This window comes from Sarcophilus harrisii, chromosome 4 (assembly GCF_902635505.1).
Source record: "Sarcophilus harrisii chromosome 4, mSarHar1.11, whole genome shotgun sequence".
NCBI lineage: Eukaryota > Metazoa > Chordata > Mammalia > Dasyuromorphia > Dasyuridae > Sarcophilus > Sarcophilus harrisii.
In genome coordinates, this window is record NC_045429.1 from 170,061,614 (window position 1) to 170,080,887 (window position 19,274).

A 19,274-nucleotide genomic window follows, 5' to 3' on the forward strand; every position below is an offset into this window, starting at 1 on the left:
TCTGCAGTACAAGATCCAAGATTACCAACCTAATTAATTATATACATCCATTATGGGCAAGGGGGTGGGGAAATAATGGAAATAATGTGGCTTATTCAAAATTAGAGTTCATGTGTAAAAAACACACTTTAGGCTAACAGAATCTGTCCAGGTTTGGATTTTCTTATGTGACTGCTATATCATGATCTCTGATCACGTTGAAATCAAATAAAAATAATTTACAAAATAACTTCCTCATTATTATGAGCTTGTGAGAGATTGTACAAGTATTGTCATTCTCATTTTATAGACAAAAAAACTGAAGTTCAGTAACTTGCTCAACTGAGTTTATCCAGCAAATAGAATGAAGATTTAGCTGTCTAATTCCTATTTCAGTGCTTTCATTACATCAAGAAACTTCACCTAATAAAAAGTTTTTTTCTGAAATCAAAGCTTCCAAAAAACAATGGTTTCATTTTCATGTAGTAAATTTTCTAATACAGCAACAAAGAAACTATACATTGCTCTGTTACAAGTCTTAAAACAGATTCCTATTATTGCACAATGTTCCATAGACCAACCTTTAGGAGAAACAAATTCTGAGAGGAAAAATTCCTTTCCCTCCCAACCCCTCCCTCAGATTCAAACAAAGGACAAGCAGCCACAGGTTATTTTGACAAACTGTAGTATTTATTAAATTATAAATTTTCTAACCAAAAAAAAAAGGAAAGAAAAAAGATGAGACAGATTAGGAGAACCCTCAAACTACAAGGACTAGACAGCAAAGCTTATGAGAACACTACAATGTATGTTACAGTCAGGATTTTGGAACAGAAGTTATTAGCTGTTTACATTTGCATTTTGAGAACTTGAAGATAAAATGGTTGCTGTTTGTCTATTTAAAGTATCCCTCATAATTTCCAAACATAATCTATTTTCACATTAAATATCCTGCTCTTATCAATAACCAATATCTCATATTGCTCCCAAATTTAGTGTTCTTTCCATACGTCGATCCATGCAGAGAAATAAGACACAATGCAACAGTTAGGTAATGAAGACAGTTAATGCACAGAAAAATACACAGTGGCCAAAAGGATTGAGGATCTCAAAAACAAACAAACAAACAAAAAAAAAAACCCACTATAAAATAAAAAGACTTTTAGGAGAAAAATTGGGTATTGCTAAGTATCTTTCAACTATCAACACCCAAAGTTCCTGACTTTTAAATAAATTTTCCAGACACATTAGACGTTTTAGTTAAAGGCCAATTCTTCCCATTCCCTTTTCCCACCCTCTAATCCCAAAATACACTACTAGGGGATGAGTGTAATGTCTCATAGGCAGAAATTTACAGATATCATTACAGATGTATTTGTATTCTTGAACATGTGGCTGACGACATCTTTAAACTTCAGTTACTGTGCACTGTCCATCAGGTCTTCTAGACCTGACACTGGCACTCACTGCTCCACCCCCTGCTGTAGGTCTATCAGTTGCTATCTGATTTACATTTGGAACCAAATGTCTCTGCTGAGTTGAAGATAAGTGCTGTGCAAGGTGAGCAGATACATCCTCACTATCACTACTAGCATCTGATTCTGTTTCCTCAACGGAGGTATCTGGTGCTGGTACCCTGCCTGAAGAGAGTAATTCATGGTCTTCCTCTCCCTCTCCCCTGTGACTCCTTTCAGCCACGCTGTCTCCACTGATTTGCAAGTGAGTAAAAGAGTCCTCTAGAGAAGTGCTTGCATCAGGTGAAGGTGTTGCAGGGCTTGTTAACTGACCATCTAGTGAAGTTAAAGGTCTAACAGAAGTAGACACTAGAGGCAGCACCGAAGCCCCAGCCTGGGCTGATATATTGTCCGCTCCATCTGCAGAGCTCTCTCTTGCTAAGTTAACCGCAGTAGAGTCACAATCCAGCCTAAGTCCAGCCACTCCCTTCTTTGGTATATCTATTATATCCCGTTTAATTTTCCTACGTCGTCCATGTTCGTTTCTCCTGTATTGAACCATGTTTTCGAGATCAGCAACATACAGAAAACCAGCAATTAACATTTCAGTGCTCTTTTTACCTTTGGAGAAAGCATCTTCCAATTCCCTGCTGGTGCGTTCATCATACTGCCACCACCCATTTCTTCCTTCATAATACCAGGCATATTCTCCATTACCTCTACTTGCTGCTTTTAGTTCCTCTGGTGATAACAAGGTTGGCTTGTCCAGAAAGTCCTCAGGAATCTCCTGACGACAAAGTGCACATCGTTTTCCAAGCCATGAAGCTCCTTTTACACACAAATAGCAGAAAACATGCTTACAAGGAAGACTGACTGGGTGAACACATGTTTGCAGACAGATGGCACATTCAGGGACAGTAAGAGAAGGTCCAGCATTAGAACAGGACTCATTTGCCTTTCTGTTCGTGGGAAGCATGTTTATTGTGTGATCAATTTCACCACAGCCAGCCATCCTAAAAAAGAGAAAAGTTATTCATTATCATAGTATATTAATAATTGCTTTCAAAATCATTCAGTCATAAAAACTACCAAAAAAGTCTTATATGCATTATAATCGACTGAGATCAATGAATTTCCCCATTCCATGTTCAAAACATTGTGTATACACACACACACCCCAAACCCAAGAGCACAAATATATAAAGTAATTTAACATGAAAAGGGGGAGAAAGGGAAAGAAAAGTAACTAAACTTAAATGCATATAGGTTGCTAATCAAGTTTTTCAATCTTATGACCTTTTAAATCAATTAAATGAATCACCAAGTATTTAATTTTTAGACAACGGGCTAATGGTAAGTGGAGAGTACATTAACAGGTATACAAAATGTACTTTAATAGGTATACAAAATACCTATGGGAGAAATACAAAGGGCACTTTTTAAAAGAGCAGAGACTAGCAGCTAAAGATCATGGAAAATAGGACCACTTTTATAACTGCTGGTATAAATATAGTTATCTGTCAGTAACTATCCCACAGGCTATTGAATACCTAAGATGTACATAGCACTGAAAATAGTTATGACAGCACTAACTTTGAAGAAGCTTATAAGCAAAGAGGTGATAAGGCAGGAGGAGAATGGTGATAAATACGTCTGAAGTTTTTTTTTAAAGTATTTTGCTAACTGAATTTCAACAATATTGGTTTCCTTCTTAATCCTGTGTATTGTATTTTAAAACATCATAAATATATTTATTAAATATTAAAAAACATCCTGAGGGGTTCATGAGCTTCAGATTGACAAAAGGGTCCATGATTTAAAAAAAATTTAGAATCCTTGAAATAAAGAGGCAAGACCTAGTGAGTGAATCGGAAATGGTTAATTCCTATCTGATAAATCCTACAGAATGACCCAGGAGAAGTCATTTAAGAGATTATGTCCCAGGCAACCCTCTAAGACAAGAAGCAGAAGAAAAAGCCAAGTTGACAGACAGCAGAGGTAGAGCTCCAATACACAAAAGGACCTAAACCAATGAAATTGGCCTGGGGATGAAGTGAGTTTAACAATAAGATAGCAAATGAAATAAGATAAAAGACAGGTACATACACATCAAGTTTTGACTTTGGGGGCTTAAGTTCCACAATATAAACCTGGTTATATAGGTTAATTAGTTTCTTTTCCCAATCAAAAAGAAAAAGGCACATTTTGAAGGCTACCTGAGTATTCAAGCTGAGTAATACGGGATATTTCTATTTTAAAGTAATACTGAATAAATTATATCTGAAAGAGGAAAAGAGATGGAACATGGCTGAATACAGATTCTGAAGAGACCTAGAATCTTTTTCTTAACACAATTCAAAAACAAAATGTAAATAGTGGGGTAGACAATCATTTAGACTTAAAATTCATTCCAAAACACAGTTTATTCAATTTATTTCTATTAGAAAAATTTTCAAAATTTGAGGTAAGTATGGCAGAGTGGATAGAGAAAGCTCACCTCACTCAGGAATCAAGGCCAGTCTCTGACACATAATGTCTATAATCCTGGGAAAGTAACAACCTCTCAATGCCCAAATTTCTAAGATTGTAAGAGACATTGATAGGAGTTTCCTCTGTGGGAGCTCCCAATACTTATCTGAAAAAATTGGAAGTCCAGATCAGATACTATTTGAGATGGACGTTAGTTCTAGCCATTGAGCATATATATGATGTTAATCAAATAGTTACAGATAGACTACAAGGAGTCTCACCCCTATTTTATTTTTAGAAAGTATGCAATACATTTTAGAGCCATGATCCCCACCCCTCTGCCCAAGATTAATTCTGCGACTCTCTAAGAAAACTCTTAAGATCAATAATTATTTTTCCAAACCAGGGGCAAATGAACCATTAAGTTGCAAAGTTAAATGGAAGTGACCTATTTTCTATTAGATTATGGATATTTAGGGGATACTTCAGCCAGGATATATTAAGAAAACAATCACACAGAAAACAACCAGATGTTTACATTTTTTAAAAACTACAGCAGCAAACTTAATTATTCTGAATACACTGTTGCCAGATAAATCTTTTTTTAATAATGCACAGATCTGATTGTTAATCTATGCTAAAAACATTTTTTTTAATGATTGTCTATGGTCTATTAAATAAAGTTCATATTCCTCAGTTCAACACTTAAAAGATTCTCTAAAATATGCCTACATTCTTTTAGTAGTTTAATCTTTTATTATTTTCTTTCAAGTATTTTGGGTTTATTTTGGCCAAAGCATAATTAAATCTATCATACATTTTCCCATCTATCGTGTTTGACACATATATCAATTTCTATACACTAAATAGCGTCTTGCTTCATCTTTCCCCCCCTTCAATGCCCTTTAATATCTAACACATCCTTCAAAACCCAGCTCTGAAATTTATAATACTAGAGATTCATCTGAAGCACTGAGAAATAAACTAACTTGTCTAAGGTCACAGTACCAATATGTGTCAAAGTAGAATCTGAACTATGGTCTTGAGAACACAATACCACATTGTCCCTTTTTTCCCCCAAAGACCATATTATATTTCAAACCAAAAATGCCTCAGCAAACAGACTTTTGTCTAATGTGCCACATGCAGTGTCTAAAAGAAAAGTAGCATTTTGTCGGTTGCTCTAAAGCAGAACTTATGTTGGGATGCATACATTTTTTAAAATTTTGGACAAAGTATTGCGATATAATTGATTACTTTTCAATACCACATATTTTAGACCTAAAAACTTTGTTTTAAGAAGTCCATAAGTTTCAGTAGACTATCAAAAAGGTCCAAGGCACACAAAAAAAGATTAAGAATCTCTGCCTTAAGAATTACTTTAAGTGGGTAACAGAAGAGGTTACAACTATATAAATACTTAAGACTGTAATAGTAAACAACAACAAATAAAATCAAGATTAAGCAAAGAAGGATAGAAAAAATGCTTTAAAAACTTGTCTGATTTTTTTTGAGCTGTTGATACTGAGTTTAAAAAAAGGAGAATGGCAAATATACATGCTTATCATGATGACAATTAACAGCAGTAAATATCCACCTGCTCTGTGTCAGGAACTATGCTAAGAGCTAGGAAATATTATCTCACTGGAACCTCACAAGAACCTTGCCAGTTAACCATTATTACCCCCATTTTACAGTTGAAGAAATTAAAGCAAACAAAGGCAAAGTGAATTGCCCAAGGTCAAATAGCTATTAAGTATCTGAGGTAAAATTTGAATTCAAGTCTCTCTGACACTGTGCCACCTATATGCCTCATACTTCATGTAGCGTATTTTCAAGCATGCTTCTCAATATATTTTCAAATTTCTAATAATTTTTTTTCCATTTTCTGACTCTTCACTTTGAGAAATGGTTCTAGCTAGAAAATTAAGCAGCTCTGAGTTAAGGATAGTGGTTTTTTTTTTGTTTTTAAGATAGCTGTTATCTATCTGTAGAGAATGCTGTCTCGTGTTTTGATAAGAAAATGAAATGACTTGGGCAAGAAACAAAACTGAGAGGGAAGATACTAGCAGCTTAATACATAAGTAAAGATTTCACTTAGAAAATGGCACTAAGAGCTTTAAAAGGAAATCAACATTTTAAAGAGGCAGAAATGAGGAGGGTGTGCATTCCAAATATGAGGAGCAGCCTACCCAAAAGTACAGAGGCAACAGATGGAGTATCTTGTGAGAGGAACAGCAAGGACAGTTTGGCTTAAGTGTAGAGTGCAGGAAATAGAATGATGCATAAAAAGCCCTGAAAATCAGTCTGGAACTAAGTTATGAAGGGCTTTAAATGTTGAATAGAAAAGTCTGTATTTGAAAGAGAGGAAATAACAAGCCACTTGAATTTACCAAGCATGGTACTGGATTGGAGAGAATAGAGACTTAAGGAACAGATACTTTAAGGTGATTATTTCAATGGTCCTATGTAGAAGTGTAGAAAATAAATTAGGATTGTAGTCATGTGAATGGAGAGACAAGAATGGATGTGAGAATTTAATTTTTATATTCTTAAGGGATATTCAGTTTAAAATATCTTACAGACAGCTGGTTATGCAGAATTGGAGTTACAAATAGGGGCTATCTATGTGGGTTTGGGAGTTATGTACATAATCATGATAATTAAATGCATGTGAACATATATTGTGACCAAGAGAGAGTACATAAAAGGTAGCCACAGATGATGATTCAGGAAACAAGACTTAAGAAATGGTCAGACAGGAAAAGAGCAGTGATCCTTCTCTCCACCCCACCCACAAAAAAAGAAAAAAGTAAAAGGAGAAAGCAGTTAACTGGGTAATAGTGTCAAATGTTGCAAAGATCAAAAAGAATGAGTTATTTATACAAATGACTATTACCCACAAAAATTTTAAATTATGAATTGTACTGAGTATCAGAAATTAGAATTAGGAAAGCTACTTGCTGTAATGAAAGTCAGTCAAATATAAATAACTTTGGCATTACCTATGATGCAATAAACAACTAAGTTAAATAAAAATAACTCTGGCATTGTCTATGCCTTTACTCTCATCTGCTGGCAGAGATGATGAGAAACTCCTGGTGGCAAATTATCATATTAAACAAATCCTTAAGATATACTGGACAAAACGGTTTTAAAGTCAGGTATTTTTTCCACTGGTCATTTTAAATAATCCATCATACTATTATTATTCCCTTACAGATATGGCTAGTCAAAGTCTAATAATTTTCAACATTTTTAAAGATTTAATTCAAGAAACTGACTGATTTTCCCCCTTTTTAAATTTAATATTTTCTTCCAATTACATGTAAAAACAATTTTTAAAATATCCATTTTTTAAAATTTTGGTTTCAGATTCTTTCCCTTCCCTCCCCTCCTCATCAAGAAGACAAGCAACCACTGATTATTTTCAAAATAATTTCCTCATGACCCTTGACTAAATGAAGTAAATAATACAAAAGGGAAGGGAGAGGGAAAAAACAACTTCATGATAGTATAAAAATAAAAAAATATATAAATGTGAAAAGTAGTCCCTTTTCCTAGTACAAATAATGACTGAATTTCTCCCGTCCTCAAAAATCCTTCACCTGATCTTCAGTTATCCTTCATGCTATCTTTCTATATTTCTAATGGTACAGTAGAAAGAGTGTTAGATATAGAATCAGAGGACTTGAGCTCAAATTAAAACCCTATTCCTTACCTTGATCAAGTCATTTCACTTATGTTTCCTCATATGTAAAATGAGGGGGTCGGACCACTTGACGTCCAAGCTTCCTTCCAGCTCTAAATTTATGACAACTAAACTGAGAATAATTAGTCAATATGTTCTTTCCTCACTTCAACCTCAAAACCATTCCTTTCTCTTCTATTACTAATCATCTCTTAATTGACAAATCTAATAACAATTTTATCAATTCTCATTCTTCTTGATCTCCCTCTTCTCCTTTGGTTTGACATTCCTCTAATTTGGTTTTCCTTTTTTTTTTCTTTTTCTTTTGCTAAGGCAATTGGGGTTAAGTGGCTTGCTCAGTACACAGCTAGGAATTGTTAAGTGTCTGAGATTAGATTTGAACTCAGGTCCTCCTGACTTCACAGCTGGTGCTATATCCACTGCGCCACCTAGCTGCCCCACTTGGTTTTCCTTCTATAGCCACAGGAATAACAAGTCACATTTGTGCAAAACTCAAATTCACTTAATTTCTACAAGAGTTGAAGGTAGATAAATCACAAGACACTCAATAGTTATATTAAGAACAAAAAAAATCTCTCACTGACATCTCTCTTCCAATTGCAAGGAACACACTTATGACCCCAAACTGAGTAATAGGAAATAACCAACAGCACAAGTTTAAAAAGAAATCCAAAGGCCATAATGTGTCACTAATAAAGCTAGTAATATACAACTCAGCAAATACAAAAGATCAATTATATTGCTGTTAAGACATTGAATTTCTTTGAACGACTGATAACCAACCTTCCCCTCCTCCCCACAAAAAAAGATTACCCTCAACTTTCCCCAAACCAAACCAGTAGTTTAAATATAAACTATCGAGAGAGACTGTAAAAACCTATTCCTATTTGAATAAATGTTACTGCCTAAAGAGTTAACTAAATTAGATCACTTTCAGTTCTAGGAAAATTCCTGGGTCCTAATCATACCTTCTATGTAAATGGATGAAAAAAACTACCACCTATCTTAAATAAGAGGTTATTTCCAAGATTTAGTGTTGGTAAAATATTTAAACCTCTAAAGTTTCTCAACAGAAATCATAAGAATAAAGCATCACCCATCAATTGGAGAATGGTTGGGTAAATTGTGGTATATGCATGTTATGGAATATTACTATTCTATAAGAAATAATTCTATAAGAAATTACTATTCTATAAGAAATGCAGGATAAATACAGAGAGGCTTGGAGAGACTTACATGAACTAATGCTAAGTGAAATGAGCAGAACCAGGACATCATTATATACTTCAACAATACTGTATGAGGATGTATTCTGAAAGAAGTGGATTTCTTTGACAAAGAGAAGATCTAACTCGGTTTCAATTATCAATGATGGATAGAAGCAGCTACACCCAAAGAAAGAACACTGGGAAATGAATGTAAACTGTTTGAATTTTTGTTTTTCTCCCCAGGTTATTTTTACCTTCTGAATCCAATTCTTCCTGTGCAACAAGAGAACTGTTTGATTCTGCATGCATATATTGTATCTAGGATATACTGTGACATATTTAACATGTATAGGACTGATTCCATCTGGGGGATGGAGTGGAGGGAGGGAGGGGAAAAGTCGGAACAGAAGTGAGTGCAAGGTATAATGTAAAAAATTACCCTGGCATGGGTTCTGTCAATAAAACGTTATAATTATGCATAAATAAAAGAATAAAGCATCAGCTAGTCATTCTGTTTCTCATTGTAAATAATCTAGCTCACATATATATTTCAATAAGTATAAGTTTAGTTTTAGACAAAAAGTGATATTATACTTACATTCCTATCATAGATTCCACTGATGTCTATTATAAGAATATAACATCCTCTTCACAGGCAGTTAGTTAAGTTAAAGTACTTTTTTCCTCACCACTGGTTCATTCTTTGTGTTGCAAAGGGAGACCCTACTTGGATTAACTTCTCTGTGAACTAAAGGAAATAAAGATTAAATTAGTGAAATATGTAAGATCGTTTACAAAAAACATCATTAGCACATTCCAATCAAACAAACAAAAACACCTTAAAAATTAATTTTTCAAAAAACAAAATGGCAATAAAAAACAATGTAGCTCCTTTCTGACATTGCTTGTAAATAATGTTTACATTTGAAAAACTTGCCTTCAAATGGATAAGTGACTTAAATGTAGGAAATACTCTCCAGACAACCCTATTTAAAGTGAAAACTCTTAGGCAAACAAGAGATAAAAAGTGAACTATAAAATTTAAAGTAGACAATTTCAAATGTTCAAAAGTTTTTGCGTAACAAAAACTTGATACAGATAGAATAAGCAAATATGTCAAATGAGGGGAAAAGTCTTGGCATTAATCATCTCTGATGAGTCAGACCTATAGGGAACTGACACAAAAGATTAAGCTATTCTCCACCAGTAAAGTGATCAAAGACTATGGTTTTCAAGAATATTGTTAGCCACCAAAAACCATATAAAAGTTTGCTCCAATTCACTAATAACTGGAAATGAAAATTAAACTCTTGCAGTATTGATTCATGCCCAATAAGCTGACAAAGAGGATAAAAGATTGAAAAGACACTGGAAGATATGGAAAGACAAGTCATGCTAATACACTGTAGGTGGACACGTGAATTGGTCCAATTGTTTTAGGAAAAAAAAATTTGAAATTAAGAAGTATGACTAAACTCTTCATACTCTTTCACAAAGGGATCTCATTACTTAGGATACTATTTGAGAATGTTGAAAGCAGAAAATATATCCACAGCAGCATTTTTATTGATAATAAAAACTAGAAACAATGTGTCCATAAAATAGGGAATGAGTAGAAAAATGGTGGCTTATGAATTTAATAGATCATCGTGCTTTAAATGAAAAACTCAGAAAAATATGGAATTACAAAGCAAAACAAGCAGAACTAGAATAGATAAAAATCCTTTGATTAATTGATTAATGATTAAGATAACCAATCACAATCCAGGAAAATGACAATGAAACAAAATTCCTGTCTCTCAGGAGATGGAAGGACTTCAAATATAGAATGTGGTATATGTTTTTCACTATGTGAATTGATTTCATGTCAATGTTATTGTGGGGAGGGATGTTCAGGGATCTTCAAATTATATATGGCATATAAATGTGATGGGATATTACTATGCCATAAGAAATAATGGCTTTAAGAAATGTGAGACTTGTAAGAACATATTCAGAATATACAGAATCAAAAGAATACATACTTATTTATGTACAGTTTTTCTCTTTTAAACAAGGTCAATGGTTTTGTTTGACTAGATACATTTGTAGCATTCTTTCACACCCATTGTTTCATTTTCAATTAGGGAATAGAGAAGCATGAGAAGGGAAAACTGATTTTTGCTGGCTAAAAAAAAGTTATATTTAAAAGTCTCACAAATATTTCCATTTTTTCTGGTTGAGAGAAGAAAATTTCAAAAGAATTAGTGTTGTTTACTTAGATTAAAAAAAAAAAAAGCTGAGACCAACTATTTACGAAGTCCTAGGCTAAGAACTCCAAAACAGACAAATACACAAAATCAAAAACAAACCAAAAAACAATTCTTGGCCTGAAGGAGTTCCCAACTTAGTAGAGAAAATAACACAAACATACATGCAAATCAGTAAAATACAATCATCGTTGTTGTTATATTTCTACTGAGGCTATATATAATACAGTAGTAATACAGCAATACCTTAATTAACCAAAGACTATTTATCTGAAAATCTTTCAAAAGAACTTGGAAGCAAAAGAAAATAGGCAAACTTGAGCTTTTACGATGCGTACTAAAATCCTCCTCTTAACTCATAGTGGAGCCCACATAAACCATCTCTCACTATCTATTCACTCTTATTTTTCACAAAATTCTGAAGAACAATTACCGCATTCCTCAGCTGGCAAGAAATCAACAACACCTTAGAAACTGGGAGAGGGGAGGAAGAATGGAAAGTGAGACAAGTAAGGACACAGTAACGTCAACAGACCAAAAACTATTTTTTAAAGGACAGGAATGAAAAGAGCATGACAGTATGGAACCATTAGTGAACAAACAACTCTTTTTTAAACATGTCAACAGCCCTTCAAGGTCATTACTGAATTACAAATCAAGCAGAGTATTTAATGTCTCTAAAGTTGAGGTCATTGTTAAAAAGTTCAATTATGTTTAGTATAGTAATCAAATGGCTATGGGTCATTAGGTCACTTAAAGGAAATATGCATCAAATAGATAAAATGTTTGAAAACTTATGTAGGATTCTTTTCGTTTTTGCACAATATCAGATTAATATCATAATGCTTTAAGTGTTTTGTTAATAATGATAGCCCTATTCTCTTTCCTTAACAATTTTATTAAAGGCAGAAGGTTTCCTTAAAAAACACTTTTTTTAAAAAAATTGAAACCATGAATGCTATCAGATATACCCTAACATTTCCCTCCTAAAGCAGCACATTTTCATTGATAAAATTTTAACATTTAATTTTCAAGATTTTTTTTTTTGATCATACACAAAAGCAACAATTTGTGAAGGCTATCTTCAAAAGACTGATGGTATTTCAAATTGTGCATTCCTTGTCCTTATTTCCAAACTTCTTAACTCAATTACTCTACTTCTAATGATCCATACTTAACCATTTCTGGAGAAAAGTTCTTTAAAAACTGAAACTAAGTATGTTCTTGGTATTTAATGAGATTTTCTAATCTGATGAACACTTCCATGATCAAGTGGCTTTCTTAAATTTCTAAATATTCTTTAGAGAAGGGCTTCTTAAGTTTTTTTCCACTCCTGATCTTCTTTCATCTGAGAAATTTTTAGTGACCCCAGGTATAAAGGCACATAAAATTAGTATACACAAATCAAACATTTACTGATAAATTTTAATTTTGTGACCCACACATTCAGTTACAAGATCCCATATGAGATCACCAACCACAAATGAAGCTGGGCTTTAAAGGAACCTTAGGAGGTCCACAAATCTTGAGATCTTCAATTTAGCTCAAAGTATTACTATCACAGAATATTTCTAAAAAAGGTCATATGAATACTTTGTCTCGCATTCTAAAAACAAATGGGTAAAATCCAGCACATGAGAATGAAGATTAAAAAAAATCAAATCAACTTCTACCTAATTCAGATTGCAAGGGATGATATTCCTCTTTTTAAGATCTATAAAACAAAGGGCAGTGATTTACCAAGATAAACCACCATTGTTTAGAGACATCCCCCACCAAGAGTCAGAAACAGCCACTAACATTTATATAAAATTTGAAAAGTACTTTCTTTTCACATATTATCACATTTTGTCTTCATAACAACCTATGAACGATACTAATATTATTTTACAGATAAGGAAACTGAAGCTGAAACTAATTTACTTGCCTACTATCAATTTCAGTGAGGAAAGCAAGGTAATTGCTAGACTTATAACAAATGCTAGTGGTTCTGAAGTTTTCTTTTCATAGGGCAAGATCATTTAGGACAATCTTACAATAGTCACAGAGGGTTGGACACATTCTTAAAATTATTTCATATCTAATTTATCTTTCCCAAAATACCTTTTAGGGTCATCATTAACTTGATCTTTATTGCTTTTGTTCCAATAAATTTTTAGCAGTCTAAAACACAGCTTATATAAACCTACAGACTATACTTAAAAGACACAGTACAGTTTTAGGAAGACTTGGGCTCAAGTCCTACTTCTGGTAAATACTGACTGTATGACTGATTAAAATCACCTAATCTTTTATTAATACCCCAGGGATTCTCCTAAAACTCTTTTAAGTTATAGAAAAATTATCAATTTGTACTGGTAGAAGTTTTTTTATGTGAATTTCTCCATATAGATGAAATCATATTTGAGGGGAAAAAAAAAAAAAAAATGAATGAATAAAGACCTTGCCAAATCCCTGAACTAAAAAAAATCTGTGTTCACAATTCACAATCTGTTATCAAGAATATTTCAATCTCCTATATATTATCAAATCTTGTTTTCTCCAACATCCATATCCCAGGTTATAATTCAGATATAGAATAAAGATTTCAGAAATCCAGTGAAGCGCAGAACAAGTGGAATTTAAATGTAAGATTTTTTTCATAATACAATCTAATTTCATAATGCAATTTTTCATAATACAATCTAATTTCATAATACAATCTAATTTCATAATGCAATCTAATGACACAAACTACATAAAAATCAAAAGCTGAAACCCCTTAAAAATACCTCCTTAAAAATGAAGTGATTTATAAAATGAACTCAATATGCTAAGCCATGAAGTTGCCAAGCAGGTCAATTAATCAAGGGAAGAATCAATCTTAAGAGGTCAATGAGATTATCTAGTCCAACCAACATTTTTTAGATGGAAAAACTAAAATCTAGTGAAATCAAGTGATTCATTGGAAGTCACAAGTCAGTAATTAGAGCCAAGTGTGAAGATTACACTGTAAAGCCACTATCATTAAAAATAGAAAACATTAACAAAATCCCACCCCTTTACTAAGGGGGAAAATTACCTTTTACTATTTGATCAAAAATGATTTATTTACTTTTGATATACAAATTCATTTATAAATAAAACTATTAATAGTACAAATATAGAACTAGAAGGTGGAAATTAATTTAGTAATTAAGTATACCACAAATGACCTTAGAAGAGGAATGGATCTTTGAACTTGAAGGATTATCTAATATAAACTCAAACCAAAGCATTTGTGCATTAATGCTATTTCAAAATGCTAAATTGGATTTAATTACTAAAGCAGAATTATAAATATTTTGATTTAGGGACTAATTAGAAATCTGTAAGCTATATATGACAACTCCTGCTCCCCGATCTCTTTTCTGTTCTTTTCTTGCCTGTTTACATCTATATTAAGATAGAATCATTAGGAAAGCTGATAGAAGAGTAGAAGAGAAAATTAAAATTAGATTTCTTTTTTCCTTGACATAGAATCACACACACACACACACACAAAACAAATGGGAAGACAGTAAAATATATGTAAATTGGCCTCTGCCTTAAAAATTAATCTCTCTCTGCCTTAAAAATCAATCTCTCTCTCTCTCTCTGTCATATCTAAAGCGCTCTCTCTCTCTCTCTGTCATATCTAAAGCAAACCACTTAAGATTAATTACTTACCTAGCATTATTGACTGTATATCACCAGTTAACTTAAAGATGATAATGTTGTCGTTTCCATCAAAGCTCTAAAAAATTCAGGATATTTCTGTCAGAAAAATTAAATGTATTCATAAGAGAAATAATTACTACTTTTATTCTAAAATGTTACTAATTAATGGACAGGTGTAAAATTATCTGATTTTCCAAATGAATGAACGTAATTTGTAAAACTTTCCCCTGACTTCTCTAATGGAAAAGTTTTGTTCCCCCCCAACTTCCAAAAATATCCCATCCTCCAAATTTTAATTGTTTAAAAAATGAAGCAAATTATGCGAACAAAATTTAGCCTTTCAATCTTGAGTAACCCGATATAATTAACAAAGATTATTATTATTATTTTTTTTAACAGAGGGTTAAGGAAGCAAAAGTGTTGGCTGGTAAGTAAACCTGAAATTTCTCTCATTCTCCCCTCTTACATGGAAATGAATGGCCTAATGTTTACCTTTTTAGCTCTACTACAATACTGGCTTACTATCATTTGCTAATGTACAAATTATGTTTTGCAGCAAAAATCTTGCATTAAAACTAATTTCAATTCCACTTCTCAACAATAGGCCACAACTTCAATTAACAAGTAAAAAAAAAATTCTTCATTATAGTTTGACATTCTACTTGCAATCTTAATCTTTCTAATGAAAGGGACATTAAGGGTTTGAATTCTCTCAAAAATGTCAATGCTATATATCCTATTTCACAAAAAAAAAAAAAAAAAAATTTGATGATATTTTTATAAATATGAAAGGCTCCTCCTACAACTAGCTGTGTAACCTTGGGCAAAAAGATTGACCTCTGAAAGACTAATGTCACCTGTAAGAAAAGGAAGAACAATTCTAAATCAATATATAAAAAAAGGAGTCAGACTAAACGAAAGTTAACAAGAAATTAATTTGGAGTACATAGAAAAAAAGTTATAACTGATTAATCCACTGGAAAATACTGTATTCCCCTAGTTAACATAAGAAGAAAATAGTTCATTTATAAGTTCTTTTTTGATCAACACAATCCAATTAAACCGATTAACATCCAAGGCATCAAATATAACAAAAAACATAAAGATAAAATTTAGTTTTTTTCATTTATGTTTACTTCAGCTACAATTCAGACTTTAGCCAATTTCAAATGCTCTAGTAAAACATGGAGCAGATTTAGCAACATGAAAACATTTAATACTAGCATCAATAAGTTTAAAACTACATTTTTAAAAGTACCATCAACATCAAATTTTTATTTTTTAATGATTTGCTTGACCTATTTTCATCAAATATCAATAGCAGCTATTTTCTATACCACTTAGGAGGGAAAAGTACATATATTTATCTACTGTTACCGAAACAATAATTCCATTTAAAAAGCAATCTTCATAAACCAGCTAGTTTCAATAACCAAACACAGAGCCAACTTCTCACAATTTCAGTGCTCTATTTTTTTTTTTAAAGGGACAGATACATTCACAAATGTAGAGGAAAAATGCCTATTTCCTGAATCACATATGGGAGATAGATTTTTTTTAGTTTTGATTGTTTAACGTTTTTACTCAATTCCTTTTCATCTCAATAATTCATATGCTGCTTAAATGAGGATCTAGACAAAGTAACACGTATGCACTTCCAAAAGAGAAGATTTAAGGGGCCACTTTAACAAAGCCAGAAGAATACTGGGGGGAGGAAAGCATCGCCAAAACTGAGTGAATTTCAAATCCATTTCGTAAGTACGTGAAAAAACTTACACATCTCCAGATTTTACCCATGAAGACTGTTTCATCTCCCCGCACCCTCAAAATCTGCCTCTCCAGAAGCCTTCAGAGAACAAAATAAGCTACAACAATGGAAGAAAACAACACTCTTTTGTAAGAAAGGTGGAGAGAGGAGACGGAGAGAGGGAGAGGAGAGGGAGGGAAAAGGGGAGGGAGTGGAAGAAAGAACGAAGAGGAGAGAGCAAGAGGGAGGAGAGAGCGAGAAACGGAGAGAGGGAGAAAAAAAATGAGAGAACTAGAACTCTATCCCCGGCAAAGCACCTAGTGAACGCCTCGGCTTCAAAAACACTGTATTTTGAAGCATCGAGTGAATTCTATATTCCGGTAGTTTTCTCAAAGACTTATCAGCTGTTTGCTTCAACTCCCACCAAAACAAAGGTCTGCCAGTCCGCAGGCCAGATTAACCGGGAAAGGCAAGTGGGCGGGTGAGCAGTTCTACTCCTGGGGTGGATGCAGAGCACAGAGTAGCAAAGGCTGGGGAGGAGGGAGGAGAAGAGCAGGGAAGGAGGTAATAAGCAATAGTTTCTCCAAATCACTGACAAGATCGCGACCGGAACCATATTCCGGGCCTCGGTTACAATACCCACAGACCCTGAGCCGGGACGGAAACGAGCCTCGGGCTGGGGGGATGGGGGGAGGGGAGGTGTGTGACCTCCCCAAAGACGCCGATCGCGCCCTACCCCAACAGCCCAGGATGAGATAGCGTATCCCCCCCACCAATAAGTCCTCCCAGGCCGAGGCCCGACACCGCCCCGGCTGCGGTGCCCCCCGTGGGGCAGTATGGCCGCTGCTCCGCCTCTCGTACTGGGGACCACAGCTGCCGGCGTCTTCCCTACGTCTGAAGAGACGGCGAGGGACGATACATAGGCCAAGGCCACGGTCGCCACCGGCTTCTGGCCCTCGGAACCCGCTGAAGCAGGAAGGAAAGAAAGAAGCCAGGGGCCAGAGACCGCCCAGCTCTATTCCCATCCTCCCCCCTGCCGGTCGGCCGGGCAAAGCCCGCGACACATCGGGGACGTCGGGCTTACGCACCCACACCCCCTGCCCCCAGCCACCCGGCCACTTCGGCCTCGAGCGCCCGAATCCCGGCACGTCATGGAGGCGAACGGGACAAGGAAGGGTGCGGAAAGGGGAGGCGAGGGGGAAAAGAGGTGACACTTGGGGAAGTTTGCTCCTATGCTCCTTCACCGACCCCTCGCGCCACTGCCCGCCCGCCAAAAGCCACGCCGACTTCTCCCAGGCCCCCACCTTCCGGGCTGCAGCCGAAGCCACTTCGCAGTCTTTTCTCTCCGGCCAACAACCCCGCAGCGCGGAACCCGTGGACGCGCGGAGACGTCACGTGACGGTACGGCGCGCCGGCGCGCCCGGAAAGAAAGGGAGGGGGGAAGGGAAAGAGGGCGTGTCGGAGGCGGTGCCGCGCGAGAACCGGGGGGGGGGGGGGGGAGGGGGAGGGGGGGGAGGGGGAACGGTTGCGCAGTCCCGCGTGCCTCCCGCGCCGGTTACCCTCCCTGATTCTTTCGGTCCCGCCCCTCCCCCCCCTCCATCCTACACTTCGGCCTGGTGGGAACGGACCGAAGGCGGGTTGTTGGCCTATGGCTTCGCCTTCGCCGCCGCCCGCGCGTGACTTTATTGCCTTGCGTGGTGTCTCAGAAACTCGCTTCCACTCCTCCCCCCTTCCAGAAAATCATTTCACCGACTGAATTTTTGTAATGCTTTAGTTCAACAGGCCGAGTGCGATGGTTACGGATGTCCATCCTGCAGGCCATCTTGGTCTCCCAGAAGACCCGCGCTGGGGCTCCAAGGCTAGAGAACCCGTCCGGACGCCCCTTGCGGCTGGTGGGAGCTGAACTGGTCACGCCTCGGGCCCAGGCTAACCCTGGAGTTCTCTACTAGGCCCGGAAAGTGGGGACCCCGGTGCTTGGTTTCCCTTCGTATGAATGCAGCCCAACAGTGATTTTTGATACTTCAAGAGTAACCATTTTTATCAATGCTGCTAGCAAAAAGCAAATAAGCTGAAGAATTATTAATACTCAGACCATTCCATTATTCTGCATTCATTGTAATAGACATTTAAATCTTTTTGCTGAAACTAAATGTAATCTTATTGTATTAAAAAAAAAAAAAGGCAAGAAAAGAGTGAAATTGGGGTTAGTGTCTTCTAAGCAGTCTTAGAAAAGCATATCAAACTACAAATAAATAACTTTCAAGAACAGCTCATTTCCAATGAATTCTATTTTCATTTTAAAGTTTCGTTTACTTTTTTGTTCAGTGATTCTTCCCAATTGTGTCATCAATACTGTTATTTTCATCTTAGAGGACAATTTTCCCCCTAAGCTGTGATTTGCTTACATTTTAACATTTATATTAGTACTTTTAAGATTTGCAAAGCACTTTTATTATCTTATTTGAGATGGAGTTAAATCACTATATAATATTTCAGAAGTTTGCTGGCTCATATAAAGGTGCTTGCTTTAATGGTTCTATTTTCCCATCCTGAATTCTGTAAATTAATGGCAAAATTGACATAATTTCGATTACAAATAAAAATGAAAAGATACATATTCTGTAAGATATGTTTAGTTTCCTATTTTAAATGCTAGTTATGAACTCATAAAAGTTTCCCCAACTTTCCGACAACATTGCTAATTTTTCTCATATTTACTAAAAATGTGAGGGTACCTAAACTTTACTGAAAACAATGAGGATTTGTTTTTTAAATCTT

General features: G+C 35.4%; 2 protein-coding genes across 8 annotated transcripts; one reads left to right on the top strand and one right to left on the bottom strand.

Moving 5' to 3' along the window:
- Positions 1-657: 657 nt before the first annotated feature.
- On the bottom strand, positions 658-17,886 carry RNF146 (ring finger protein 146). Of its 7 annotated transcripts, XM_031964303.1 has the most exons (5): positions 17,801-17,845; positions 16,526-16,614; positions 14,759-14,845; positions 9,421-9,570; positions 658-2,446 (listed from the first exon to the last, which is right to left on the bottom strand). In XM_031964303.1, the coding sequence occupies exons 4-5, from the start codon at positions 9,429-9,431 to the stop codon at positions 1,387-1,389; spliced, it is 1,071 nt and encodes a 356-aa protein (XP_031820163.1). In that variant the 5' UTR covers positions 9,432-9,570; positions 14,759-14,845; positions 16,526-16,614; positions 17,801-17,845; the 3' UTR covers positions 658-1,386. The 7 variants fall into 7 exon arrangements, with proteins under 7 accessions (XP_031820163.1, XP_031820161.1, XP_031820164.1 ...); XM_031964301.1 differs by lacking the exon at positions 16,526-16,614 and having other exon boundaries at positions 17,801-17,886; XM_031964304.1 differs by lacking the exon at positions 16,526-16,614 and having other exon boundaries at positions 14,759-14,825; positions 17,801-17,882.
- Positions 15,600-18,764, top strand: LOC116423595 (collagen alpha-1(I) chain-like). Its single transcript, XM_031968595.1, has 3 exons — positions 15,600-15,608; positions 17,256-17,897; positions 18,271-18,764. Exons 1-3 carry the CDS (start codon positions 15,600-15,602, stop codon positions 18,397-18,399), a joined length of 780 nt encoding a protein of 259 aa, XP_031824455.1. The 3' UTR covers positions 18,400-18,764.
- Positions 18,765-19,274: the final 510 nt, after the last annotated feature.